General features: G+C 41.8%; 1 protein-coding gene across 1 annotated transcript in view; it reads right to left on the bottom strand.

Moving 5' to 3' along the window:
* The window catches only part of CPQ (carboxypeptidase Q), a 169893-nt gene that overhangs the window by 132260 nt on the left and 23188 nt on the right, over positions 1-14445 (bottom strand). The window contains exon 3 of the mRNA XM_075085462.1: positions 7374-7831. Coding sequence (XP_074941563.1) covers positions 7374-7800 — 427 coding nt within the window. The 5' untranslated portion in view covers positions 7801-7831. The remainder of the gene's footprint in view (positions 1-7373; positions 7832-14445) is intronic.

Raw genomic sequence — 14445 nt, 5'->3', positions numbered from 1 at the left:
CAACATATCTAACTGCTCTGGTACTGGGGGAGATTTTGAGACTGGGGAAGAACTATCTGAAACGCATCTTGGCCTCTGCAGCAATGAAAGCAAGAGGGAGACAGAGTGCTACCTCCCCATTCATCAGAACCAGGCATCAGGACACCAGCACCAGGAAATCAAGACACTACTTCATGGTAGGAAGAAGACAGAGTACAACACACCACAAGAGCAGTGCATGAAGCCTACCTGACAATCACAGCCCTGCCTCGCAGACTGGTGACATCAGACCGTGTTGACTCCCTTGTTTCTTGTCTACTGATGGCTGCCACTTCTCAGATTTCTCCATTTCCACCTCATTTTTCCCACAAAGATCATTTAGCCTGGAAGCTGCCACATCCAGGTATACTGTATTCCATGCTGACCCTAAACACACAGCTGGTAGCCCCAGACTTTTCTGACCTTAGCTTGGCTAATCCAGTTGTCCTTCAGACCTGACCATCTCCCCAGGATGAAAGTACCATGCCTCTACTTCTTTCAGAAATGGCCCACATGCACTGTCTGGTGCCTATTTGCAAGGTGGCTTCTTTCACAGAGTCAGAGAGAACCCAGAAATTTTTCCGCATGGGTCACAGGAAAGAACTGCACGCACAAAGTTATAATGTAGCAGCTGGGATGTGCCGTTCTCCTGTAAAAATGGCAGTCTTGGACCCCCAATGCCACATCACCCTGCACAGAGCCAGAGCATGTGCCAGGATCGATACTCTTGGATAAGGAAGTAAGAGCATGAGGCATGCAACAGGGAAAAAGTAGATATCTATATCTGGAGATAGGGAAGAAAGGTAGTTGTTGAGGCAGGTCAAAGAAAAGGAGATATTGGGGAGCAGAGGGAAAAGGCAAATACATTCTTGAAAGTTAAGTAAGATTCGGGACCTGGCATTATATCCTATTTAGGTTCAGCATCCTCTAAAATCAGCCCAGAAAATGTTTCTCCCCTCAACTTCTATCTTCCCTCTTTTAAAAACATGTTGCTTTTCAGCTCTTTCAAGGAATTAGTTCAGCTTTCCCCCAACACCCCACATAATTCAACAAGATTTCCAGAAAAACAAACCCAAATTCTGGGTCCATAATGAACTCATCAAATTAAGGCTTGGTGTCAGGCTGAAGCAGATGAAAGATTCATACCAGCCCTTTTTTTTTTTCCTCCCTCAAAAATTATTAGCATGTACTGAAAATTTAAAATACTTTAACACCTAGAAACACATTTGCTCTATCAACACATATCAGTATGTATTGATATAAGAATTATATGAAGAAAAGATTAAATCTTTTAGGGAAACTGTGAAACAAAGAAGAGGGCTTTTATCAGGAAGAAAGATTTTATAAAATCTGAATATACTTCTGGAAAATGTGACCTCACCTACTCTGTGGAACAGCAAAGAGAATTACTTCATGAAACTAAAATTGCATAGGAGAGTTATCCAAAAGGATATAGGGTTATTCAGCTCTGATGCATGGCACAGAAACGAAACGTATTACTCTGTTCTTTAAGAAGAGCACAGAGAAAAATAAACACTATATAATAGTTACATTTTTGACAAATATGGCTTACAATTGCCAGCAAGTACTGGATCTCATTAGAACAGTTTGGTTTCAATAACATGTAGCTTACTGTGCAGCAGTAAATCCTAGAAGCAAGGGGGTTGGACTTGACTCTGAGCACAAAGCCTTAGATGCCAAAAGAGCAGGGCAACAGGTCTGGTTCTCCTAGAAGCAGCCCTGCACAGGACACAGGCTTGCTGTGCAATATCTGGGGAGAATCAGGCACTCAAGAACAGGATCCAGAAGAGCCCGTTTCAGAGCACACACGTGCCCAAGGCAGGGAGTACCAAGGGCAACCATTCCCTCCTTAGCAAGTTCAGATGGCAGTCACTGCAGGCTGTCCCCTGGGAGGGAAGGTGGCAGTGCCACTCAGCTGTGCGTGCATTCCCCACGCATGCAGAAAATCATGTTAAAATCCTGCCTCTGTTAGTGTGAGGCCAGAGGTTCAGCCCAGGCTTACCGTCCTTGAGGTAACTACCCTCAACTCAGTGAGACTGAAAAGGGCTAAGACCTGAAAATTCAATTTTTTGTTGTTGCCAATCTGTACAGTTCACTTGGACATTCATTAAAGCAGTGACTGGAACCCACGTCCTTCCCAGACAGCATGTCCACCTCAAAGCCACACAGCTACTCCTACTCTAAATCTTTGAAATGCCACTGAGCTAACTTTTGGCCCAGATGCTGGGCCACTGAACACCACCACGTTTGAGGTCCTTCATAGACGTAATCTTTTACATTCCAAGAAAAACAGCAGCATAATTTTCATACCACAGCAGTGCTGCTCTAAGTAATAATAAACAATCCAGGCACCAAGTACTGAGGCTGATGGTCTCAGGATGTGAATCAATAGCTCCTGATGCATAGAAAAAGAGGGATCCAGTGAAGACAGAAGGAGGGCTTTGTGGTGCAGTGTACTCTCATGCCTATGACTCTCTCCAACCCCTGTTCTCAGCACTGAACCCCTCATCAAAGGGGGTACCCAAGGCCCGCCAGAAGGATCCCCTTCTCCCCCAGTAGGTCAGTGTTCATCCAAGATGCTTGCAACTCAAGGATAATTCCTCTGGTACACATTAAAATCAACTTTTCTGTTGGCTTTCTGTCAATCTAGATGAATTCCCTAATCCAGTTCACCACTCTGTAACAAAAAAGGAAGGTCAACACTGGGGAAAAAATACATCAGCCAGGACTGGAGCCAGACCACTTCTTTCAGCAGCATCCCTGGCTTAAAAAGACCGTGAGCCTACAGCAACAGCACACGCCTTCAACAGCTTCGAGACACATATTATCCCCATTTTATAAATAACAGCCTGGAACTATTTTCATGTTATTTAAGTAGCAAAACTCCCACCACCTTCTATAAGAGCAAGACTGGACCAAATGTTGTTGATAGTTACAAAAACCCATGACTCAAACACAAAAACTAGGAAAAAGTCTGCCAATACATCATATTTATATTATTTCAGTTTCGCTGCAACAAACAGTACATAGAAACCAGAGACTGTTCCTTTTTTGAGGAGACATTTCGGGCAAGCTGCATTCTGGGGTTAGTTCTGCTTGTCAGTATTTCTTCAAAATGAAAGGGCAGAGTCACCCATGAGGGAAAAAAAATGCATTTTAAAACACATGCAAAAAATACGAATTCTTTGATACTTTATGGTCAAACATCTGCTAAACTACTACTTTCCTTCAATTATAGGATTCTCAAAGCAACAATTATATCTATTTTCCTCAGAATTTGGGGGATATAATCAGTACTAACAGAAATCAACACAGTCTCTCTATATATATCTCATGTTTTGCCAATGTTGAAACACTGGAAATGAGACAAGGGCATTGACTAAATATGGTAAACCTCCAGTCTGTCAACCCCCCAAACCGAGCACTTTCTAACATTCAATCCTGTTTGTTACCTAGAAATCCATTTCTTTGAGGTGGTGACCATTTTTAATCTCTGCTGACTTCTGGAAATCCAGGCACCCTGTGTTTCACGTTTCTCCTTTCCTTGTTGCTAAGACAGGCATGAAAGTTGCTCCCTCCTTTTAAGGAGATCAAAGGAAGTGAAAACTTTGAAAATCTAACCATTTCTGTGCTGCCCCTTTTTGCTGTGTAAATCAGACTGAATCTGGAAACTTGACATCCTGGCCTGTTGCCCAGTCCTGAAGATGAAAATAGGGAAGTGTGGATTTTATCCCCAAGATCATAAGGTACCGAAAAGCCTCCTGCACATCATGAGAATTGCTCTAACCTCAAGGGAGCCAACCAGCTCTATGCCAAACTCATATCTGAGCCAAACTGGGCAATTCCCAACAAATCCAATAAACAGGCAAAGCTCTGTCCACGTCCCATAAGATTTGCAGCCCCATAGGCATGGGTTGATAGAAGACCTGCAGGAAGAGACACTCCTTGTACCCTGGAGTCAATGCTGGCTCGGGCTCCACGGCCAAAATACTGCTACTATTTAGGGCTTCCTGTTCCTGCCCCAAAGGATCACAGATTTTCTTCCACACGCTCACATGGCATATACTGAAACGGAAAGCGAGCAGCCTCAGTGTGTGCTCTGGCCATTGGGTCACTCTTAGGAAACACTGGTTTGAATTTCCATGGACAGAAGGGAAAATAAACCCTGAACTTCTAACATCCAAAGCCAGGTTTCTAACCACTTTTAGGCTATTGCCATGTTAATAAAGAGCTCTTCAGAGCACTAGCTCAGGGAGCTGAGCTCCAGGAGGAGCTCTGAGGGCACCAGGGGCCCCAATTCCAGCATGAAGCACCAAGTACATCTGAAGAGAAGCAAGGTTTTAAGTTTCTGCCAATGCTTCCTTTTTTCTTAGCTCATTGGGTTTCAAGCCTGGGGACACATAATGGGAAGGGAGGAATACAGGACATAACTGAGAGGATGAGAAAGCAAGAAATGGTCTCCTGTACCTCCTGCTGGGACGGGGGAGTCATCCCCTCTTGTCTTAACCCCATCCCCAGACCTTAAAAGACAAAAAGTACAGCCAGTGTTGTCCTCTGTCTCTAAGTAGGCATCAGCAGTGTCAAAGAAGGGATCTGTTGGGGCCCTACAGAGACAGTGGTTTGTAAACTAAGGGGTCCAAAATATGTCTTGATAGGAACACGGATTTAAAGCACACAATAACTATCAAACTAATATCAAACACCTTCAGGGATCACCTGCACAGTCCACTTTAGAGGCAGAACCCAGGCGCCAATGGCCAGATCATGGAGCTGACATTTGAAAGCCAGTCCTTGGCCTTTAACGCACCTCTCTGGCAAAGCTTGGCATGGCAGCGGTAGATCCATTTTGATCCTGTGCAGCAACGGCAGCGCAATGCCAGGAGAATCAGCATCAAGCATGTCATATCGAGTTGCATTATTTTGATTACAGGATGACTCACACTCCCACAGCTTCTTGGCTAAAACAAGACAATTCAGAACTATTGATATTCCCTCACTGAGGGAAATTCTTCAGATATTTCCGATGTGATTTAGGGCAGCGCCTATCCCTTTTTCTCATGAATAGGGCACAGGGACAATTGCTGTTTAGAGCAGAGGGAATGGATCTGGGAATGAATTCCTCAGAAGCAATGAGGCGGTGGTTTTAATAGTCTAACCACCAATTTCCTATTCTGTGCTTGGGATGAGTGTGAGTTTTAGGACAGGTGCTTTTCTGAGCAGCACACCTTTAATTTTTCTTGCCTGGAGAGGCTGGTGACAAGAGGCTCTCACCAGGCATTTCCATCAGCCAGGCAGCCAGTCCAGAGATTGGAAGAATGAGAGCCAAGAGCTCACCAGGGACCAGCTACCCTACATAATCTCCTCCAGCATGAAAACCTGTCACAGCTTGCACAGAGCGAGATGAGACCAACAGAATTCACAACAGCCATGAACAGTAGGATAGATTTTAAGTCAGAAGCTAAGTGATTTAATCAAAATTATTCCACCAAGTGTGAGAAACTGCCTGCTCTTCTGTGAGAGATCTCATTGCCATGCAGTCTTCTAGCACCAACACATACACCTCTTCACAAACACAGTGAATCTCAGAGGAAAGTAAAAAGGCAAGGAAGAATAATGTGGGGTTTTTAACATTACTCAGTATAAACCAGTGCTGGATAATACAATCTTATCTTCCAAGACATCACCAGCCACAGGTACTAGCCCAACAGTTCAGTGTCAGTGTAACAAGATCTTTAAAGATGAAAAAGAAGGACACAATTAGCCTCTGTGAGCATTTTTAAACATGCAGATTCAGTACCTCTCTAAATGAAAAAAGGCAAACCTAGGAGTATGACCAGTCAAGCGCAAATAACTACACAGCTAAGAAAGGGAAGTGAAAAACAGACTTCTCAGGATGTGAAGATGTTTGCCAAGATTAAATTGCAGGTTCTCTTTGCAGGTTCAGTAATGCTTGCTCAACACCAAAAACACCATTTTATTTTTACCTTCCTTTTTAGGAGCCTTGGGATAGGACTGGGAAGGATGTAAAATAAGTTGTAGGCTTCACCTTTGCTGTAAATATTCTCCTATCAAAGCACTACGGCTTAGACATATAATGGGATAAACAGATACTATTAATGGTTTTAGTTTTGCGTTTTAGGCATGTGTTTACCGCAATGTGACAGAAGTACCTCAGACAAAATTTACAGTAGAGTTTCCCAAACCAAGTAAGATTTATTCCAAACATATCTAAAATTACCCAGTTTTACTTTGATGTATTTTGAAGGGCTATATATTTTTTCCTAAACAAAACAGCTTTTATACATTATTTGTTTCATTTCAAACAGAAAGCTGACTATCACAAAAATTTACAATTCTTAAAAAATTTATGAATATGGTGTTACATTTTATTTCATGGACTAAATTTATTTTCTCATAAAGTAATAAGAATGCTTTTGAAGCAGTCTAGGAATAAGTCTATTGTTATTGATGGAAAGTAGTTACAGAAGAAGGTTGTCATCCAGCCTTTAAATAGCAATCCTGAGAAAACCCCAAATCAACATATACAAAACCAGAAACTTATAAATCACTTTGTTTGCAAGTAAGCTAATATTTTGGAGCTCAAAACATCTGAATTTTTCTGAGCCCAGCTACCAATCATTCTTCTTCCTGAAGTAATGTATCACACATGGTCCACTCAAAAGCAACACACAGTTCAGTAACAGGTAAGTGACAAAGACTTTTCCACAGTGAGCATGAGACAGCGAGTGGGGAGAAGAGGGAGGAGGTGGGGGGAAGGAAAGGACAAACAGATACCAATTGCCATGTTTAGTGAGGGGCTGGCACTTTCCAAGCTCAGCACGAACTCTCCTCCTCTTCCTGCTGGATTGTTTTTTGCCGGAGTGAAGTACTGAGCTTGGCAGGACAGAGCATTGCAAGAAGAGTAGAAATCACGTGTCAACTCAACACCCCATGCAGCAATTCTCTGGCCAAAATGAAAAAGAAGGGCTGGAAAACCCCAGATCACAAGAACAAATTGCCCATCAACCTCAGTGGAAGAGCAGAATCTTTGCAAATGAGGTTCAGCAGCGTTAAACAAATGGGTATAGATTTAATGGAGGGTTCAGGAATCAACTTTTAATTTTAAAAGCTGGTTCAACAAAACTGAGTTAAAACAAACTGCATCATTCACAACCATGCCACACAAAGAAGTCCCAGAAAAATAGCATCTTGTCCTGCAGAACTATTATAGCAGGAAGAAAACTTCAGTTTGTCCACTGAGAGAAGTTGTTAGAGGTATAATACAGTTTGGTGTTAAAAAGGAAGTGATACTTAATTCCAAAACCAAGAGTTACCTTCTGGAGGAGTTGCAACACTGGTCCCAAGTCCCAAAATAGCAATACTGTGATTCCTTGGTTCCAACATCACTGCAAACTCTTCTCCTCTTTCCCAGTGTGGTACTTTCACAGGCTCCAGATGCACATTTTCCAGCCCATCTTCCTGCAGGGCACTGAACATATACTTGATTGCTGCGTCTAGGTTTTTTGAACCGCTGAGTCTAGGTCCTATGGTATCGGCAAAAACTGCTAATCTTTCATAGGACCTGTTCTGAGCTTTTCCATGAACAGCAAGATCAATAATAGCTTTAGCAATATCAGTATAGCCAGCTATCTCGTTTTTAATGTCTTCAAATGTTTTGGGGTAACTGCCATCTCTTCTCAAAGATTTCCCAGCATACTGTGGTAATAAATGAATAAAAAATATTAAGAACACATACTTCATTTTTTTCTCTTTTTTATTTTCCACAGATGGCCTGTTGAAGAGACAAAAAGAAGAAAAAAAATATTTAAAAAATCATACAGCTATCAGCAATACTTTTTATTTAGATTGGCAGACAGACCATGAAAAGAAATCAGATTTCTCATGAAAATGCTTTGATCAGTACTGGCAGGAAAGTAAACTCAACTGGAAGACAAAATTATTGAAAGCAAATGAAAAAAATACTTAGACCACTGGACACAATCTTTGTTGTGGTCTTCAGAAACATCCTTGGAATGCTGCATCTCTTTAAATAATCACATCCTTCACTAAATCAAAACCCAGGGCTGCTCCCATCCAGGAGGAGCTTTGCGTCTCCTTTCTGTTAGGAGCAGGATTTGCCATAAGTGCCAAATCAAATGTCTACACACAAAACATCTGGACAAAAAAATTTCTAATACCACTCACGAATAAAAGTGCTTCTTATTCTCAACCTTCATAATCACACTTTCTACTGCGCTAGAAAGATGTCCAAGCAATTTAGATCCAATGCCTCCAGGAAAAAAGGATGAATTTCTTTGTTGCATAAATCCATGACTACCAGACAAACACAATTTCTTATTAACTGATATATCTCTTAAGGACTGATTTCAGCAGCACTGTAGAGAGGTGTAGCGTGGGATTCCAATCCTGTGTTGAATACCAAGAGTTATCTTTATTAACACTTTGTCCATCTTACCATTAAAAGCTCCCATTTTAGAAATCTTCAATCTCATAAAAACAACAGTTTGTCTCTACTATTAACTGAACTGACAGAAAAACCTCTGGAATCAGTTGGAGTAGTTGCAAAGCTCTTTTATACTACAAGAAGTATGATTATCCAAACCCAAAATATAAAGGTTTTTTACTGATATACACAAAAGGAAATGTAATTGTTTCATTTTCCTTTGAATTTAAATCAGGCTGCTATTTGAATGATAAAAATTAGCAATAAGAAATAAGTCCTTTAAATCAGCTCTATAGCTGCACCTATTATGAGACTTAAAATAATAGTGATTAGTTACAGCCAAGTGAAGTGACAAGTACTATTAGCCCAAAAAGATTTTAATTCAGCACTTTTGTAATTTTAATGGATTTTCATGAAAATACCAATATTTTTCAAAAAGAATGTAATTTGCCTTAAAGAATAGTAACACTAAAGGCAAATGTTAACCTCTATTCTACAAAAGATGCTTTTCTTAGAAACATTTGTTCTACAAATAGCAAAGGACTAATTAGTTGGCTAATATGGGTAAAATATGGGTAAACCAGACCTGCATGGCGGAAGTATTACTAAAAGTATTTGCTGTTAAGATTTCCACATTATCCTTCTTCCTTGTTTGTATTTATTTAGTATTTCTGAGAGTTACATTCTTCATTTCGCAATCACTGACCTGAGGAACATGACAACATAACCACCTTATATTTTCAGTTCACGATGTTACACACATACAGAAAGCCAGGACAAAGGTAGGGGACAGGGTATGAGTGTGTGTGTATGTATATGCACATGTATTTGGATATATCACATCCACGTATGATATTCAGATGCAAAATACAAAAAATCCTCCTTTATTTTCAGACAATTGCACACTACAGGAGCTTTAATTAAGCATTAATTCTCACTCATTTTATGGATATGAAAATTCCACAATAACCAAATAGCTTCGTAAATCATAACGCCAGAAGGAACCAGAGTATCTACCTCGTGTGACCACCACAGAACACTGATTGCAGGATATTCCTGAATTAAATCCCAGCACTAGAAGCCACACAGCAAACCAGCAGTTGAGCCAATTCCTGAGAGAGTAAAGGTGAGGTTACACCAGTTTTGTGCCTCTGGGAGCATGTGCCACAGTTGTATTTGAAGCTTCTGCAAGTTCCATTCTGAACGATCTAAGCTACGAAACCACCTTTCCACGTATGTTTGTCACAATGAACCACAAATACGTGAATTCATTTTCTCAAGATGTTCATTCTGGACCATTTTCCAGTGTTTGCTAAAAATAAATAAATAGAAATAAGCCTTTGAAATAATGAGATTATAGTAACAGACAATCAATTCTGACATCATGTGTAACACATATCTTGTCCCATTTCCTCTCCTGTCCTCTACTAGTTTCAGTGTATTTATATTTCCACCTAGAAAGCTTTGTCTCAGCGTAGTTTGCAGGGACTACTCATTTGACTTGTCCTTGTTCAAGAAACATGTTGAGATAAACAAGAATCTGGGAAATTCAGATGTAAGTTTGGTAGTTAGTACAGTTGCCACTTTAATTCTGAGTTTTTCTCAGGTTTTTATTCACCTTATTCTTCCAAATAAGCTTCACCTTAGCACTGGCAGAGCATGCTAGGAGGAGCTGAATTGCCACCCTCAGTAAAGAGACTAGTTGGTACTAAAACTTTGAATGCTTATCCTTCCTATATGTTACTATATGAAAGCACTTGTAACTTCAAACCATAGCTTCTGGAAAGTCATGAAAGTGCAGATCACAGAATGGTTTAGGTTGGAAGGGGTCTCTGGAGGTCATCTTGTCCAACCCCTCTGCTCAAGCAGGGCCACCTAGAGCAGGCTGCCTAGAACCATGCAGAGACTGCTTTTGAGTATCTACAGGGAGGGAGACTCCACAACCTTTCTGGACAACCTGTTCCAGCTCAGTCACCATCATCGTAAAAAAGTGTTTCTTGATGTTCAGTCGGAACCTCCTGTGTTTCAATTTGTGTCCACTGCCTCTGGTCCAGTCACCGGGCACCACTGAAAAGAATCCAGCTCCATCCTCTTTGCATTCTCCCTTCAGGTATTTATATATTTTGACAAGAGTCCCCCTGAGCCCACTGTTCAGCTAGTTTTCCATTCACCTCACTGTCTGCTCATCCAGCTCGTACTTTATCAGCTTCCCTAAGAAGATCTCATGGGAGACAGTGTGAAAAGCCTTACTAATGTCAAGGTAGTCAATATCTATCACTCTCCCTTCATCTACTAAGCCAGACAATTCATCACAGAAGGTTATCAGGTTGGTCAAGTATGACTTTCCTTCGGTAAATCCATGCTGACTACTCCCAGTCACCTTCTTGTCCTTCACCTGCCTGGAAATTATTTCCGAGATTCGTTGTTCCCTATCTTCATGATTGAGATGAGGCTGACTAGCCTGCAGTTCCCTGGGTTTTCCTTCTTGCCCTTTCTGAAGATAGGACTGTTTTTGCACTCTTGCAGTGCTCAGGTACTTCTGCTGACTGCCACGATCTTCCAAAGTTGACTGCGAATGGCCTGAGAAAGAACATCAGCCAGCCCCCTCAGCACTTGTGGATGCATTCCAGCAGGGCTCACGGATCTATGGATGTCCAGTTGTCTTAAGTATTCCCTGACCTGACCCTCTTCACCAAGGGTAACTCTTACTTGCTCCAGAGTTTCCCCCCTGGTCTCAAAGACCTGGGATTTCTGAAGGCTGGCTGTACTAATAAAACTGAGGTGAAGAAGGTATTCAGTTCCATAACCTTTTCCATGTCACGTATCACAAGGTTCCCTGCCCCATTCAGCAGTAGGCCCACCTTTTCCCTAGTCTTACTTTTGCTGCTTATGCCCTTAGACAAGGCCTTCTTGTTGCCCTTCACATTCCTTGTCAGATTCAGCTCCTGGTGGGCTCTGGCATTCCTAAACCAACCCCTGCACACTCAGAAAGCATCTCTATACTCCTCCCAGGTCACCTGTCCCTGCTTTCACATTCTGTACACTTCCTTTTCATGTCTGAGTTTTGCCAGAAGCAACTTGTTTACCCATGCAGGCCTCCTGGCATCTTTGTTTGGATGTTGAAATGGACTATTCTTGACCTTGGAGGAGATGACCCTTGAATGTTAAAGAGCTTTCTTGGGATCATCTTCTCTCTTCCATGGTCTTACCCCACAGGACTCTCATCAAGCAGAATTTTGAAGAGGTCAAAGTCTTCTCTCCTGAAGTCCAGCACCGTGATCTTGACTTTTGCCCTGCTCCCTGATCTCAGGATCCTGAACTTCACGATCTTATGGTCACTGCAGCCAAGGCTGCCTTTGACCTTCATACTACAACCAGCCCTTCCTTGGTTATGAGGTCCAGCAGAACACCTCTCCCTGCTGGGTCCTCTATTACTTCTGTCAGAAAGTTATCACTGATGCTTTCCAGGAACCTCCTGGATTGCTTATACCCTGCTGTGCTGATTTTCTAGCAGATATTGGTGTGGTTAAATTCCCTTATGAATATAAGGCTACTTCCAGCTGTCTACACAAGGCCTCATCTACTTCTTTTCCTGATGAGGTGGCCTATAGCAGACACCCTCTACAACGTCACCCATATTAGTCTGCTCTTTAATCCTTATCCATAAGCTCTCAGTTGGCTCATCATCCATTCCCAGGCAGAACTCCAGGCACCGCAGCTGCATTCTCACATAACAGACAACTTCACCCCCTTTTCTTCGTAGCTCGTCCCTCCTGAAGAGCATGTATCTATCCATTGCAGCATTCCAGTCATGTGAGCTATCCCACCACATCTCCATGATCCCAACAAGATCACAGCCCTGCAACTGCACACAGATCTCTAACTCCTCGTATTTATTCCCCATGTTGCATACATTAGTGTACAAGCACTTAGAAGTGTAGCTTCATCAATGGAAACAGAAGAGGCAATCCACAACATTTTTGTGAGAGCTGTCTGATCAGCTCCCAAGAAGCAGGGGTGACCTACCAGGCATGCATTCATAAGATGCCATCTGAAACGCCAGCTGTGCAATGCAGAATTAAGACACAGAAAGAATGAAATGATTAAACCACATTTCTAGGATCCATAAACCACCAGAAGAAGAAAAAACAAACCCCAAAACCCCCCCAAAAAAACAACAACCCCCCCAAAAAAACACACACTCAAAATTTTTGGAGTCACCAAGCCTAGCTCATATGATAACCAGTACAAGCTGACATCCTTTCATAGGTCCTTATGGGTCTTTTCACAAACAGCAAGTTAAACAGCAGCTTTAGTACTATAAGACTTGTAAGTTATTCTCCTTAACTATTCAAACATACCCTAAACTTGAGACCAAGGCAGTAACAAATTCTTCACAGTGAAGTGTCATTTCCCAAAAGAACAACAAAGATAATCTGTGATTTCATCTATGAATGACAAATCTATCACAGAGATTTCCTCTCTCCCTGCGAGACAGACAGGGCAAAGGTCTTAACGAGGAGCAGAAGACTCTAGGGTTATCTCAGGACACTGAGAGAGAACTGTAAATAGCCTTTTATAGTCTGAGTTACTGTTTATTTGTGGTTATACTACACAGAGAGCATTGGTGTATTTTTATTGCTAAGCTCTGTACTTTCCCCATGTTCCTTCCCTTTGGACCAGTTAATTACATGCTCATAGACATCCTCCGCTAGAGACATCAGTAATTTTCTCAGGATGACCATGTTAGTTCCCTGATTTCTGCCAAGCTCATCATCCACAAAGAAGCAAGCAAGATAATATGATTTCTGCTGTAAGACAAATTCTTGCTGAGTGGAGTAAGACAACTTTGTAGAGTTAGTTTCAAAAACTTAAGGTTTGGGGTTTGCTTTGTTTAAGGGTTTGCAAAATCTACCAGACAAAGCTGATACATTTAGTTGTTAAACAGCAAACACAGGGGGATTGTTTAATTAGCACTGGCAACCTCAAAGAGCCCCCAGCTACCAACTTCATGCCTTTTTTTCAATGGAGAAATTAAACCACAGTTATCACATTTCCCTTAACTAAGTTCCCTTAACTAAGTTCCCTTAACTAAGCTCTTCCTGGCCTCATTCAAAACCAGCAGCATCCTCATTCCAAAGGCTGCCCCAGAGGAGCTGCATTTAGGAGCCGCACTTTCTCCAGGAATTTCCCACTGAACACTGAGAACAGACATGTTTCCATAGCTTTTGTGGCGGTGACGTACTCCCACCACGCACAGCGTTTCACTCTCTGCCACTGTGTTGTAAGAGGAGTGTAACTAAGTTCAAACCCTGGGCAAGGACACAAGAATGGGAATGTAATTTATTGTGCTTTCCTTGAGCAGTCCAGCATAATCTGGCCAAAAACTAGCAGCAGCATTCAGAAATAATTCCCTGCTAGGTAAAGTAATGTCATACTCACTTCAACTGCAATACAGGAATCACTCCACTGCTAACTCAGGGAAAGAACAGCACATCTGTTGTCCCAGTCCCCGCAACAATACGTTTATCACCCCAGTGAATCATCTGGGAAAAGAGACTACTAATTTTTGCACATCTCACTAGTCAGATTTAGCAAATGAACATCGCAGTACTAGCCGAATAAAAAACCAAAGACAGTCACGATTGCCCAATGCATTTAATTATTCGCTGAATTTTGTCAGTAGAAGTTTAGAGCAAAATGAGATAGGAAGAAAACACACTTTCAGGAAGTAGAGTCCTTTCTCCCAGCCCTATTAATGCATCTCTTTCCATGGCTCTTTAGTACAAAAGAACCATTTTCTAAACTAGAGATAAGAATCTGGGATTCTCCCTGCCCTTCCAGGAGGCAAGAATGCTCATCAGAGGGTTACAGTCCCTCTATTTTATTTCACTGACCCTATAAATCTTGCATGCATGGAAAGGACACAGAATGGTCCTTTC

The sequence above is a fragment of the Phalacrocorax aristotelis genome, chromosome 2 (assembly GCF_949628215.1).
Source record: "Phalacrocorax aristotelis chromosome 2, bGulAri2.1, whole genome shotgun sequence".
NCBI lineage: Eukaryota > Metazoa > Chordata > Aves > Suliformes > Phalacrocoracidae > Phalacrocorax > Phalacrocorax aristotelis.
Note: the sequence above shows the minus strand (reverse complement) of the source record. Positions and strands in the feature narration are given on the sequence as shown.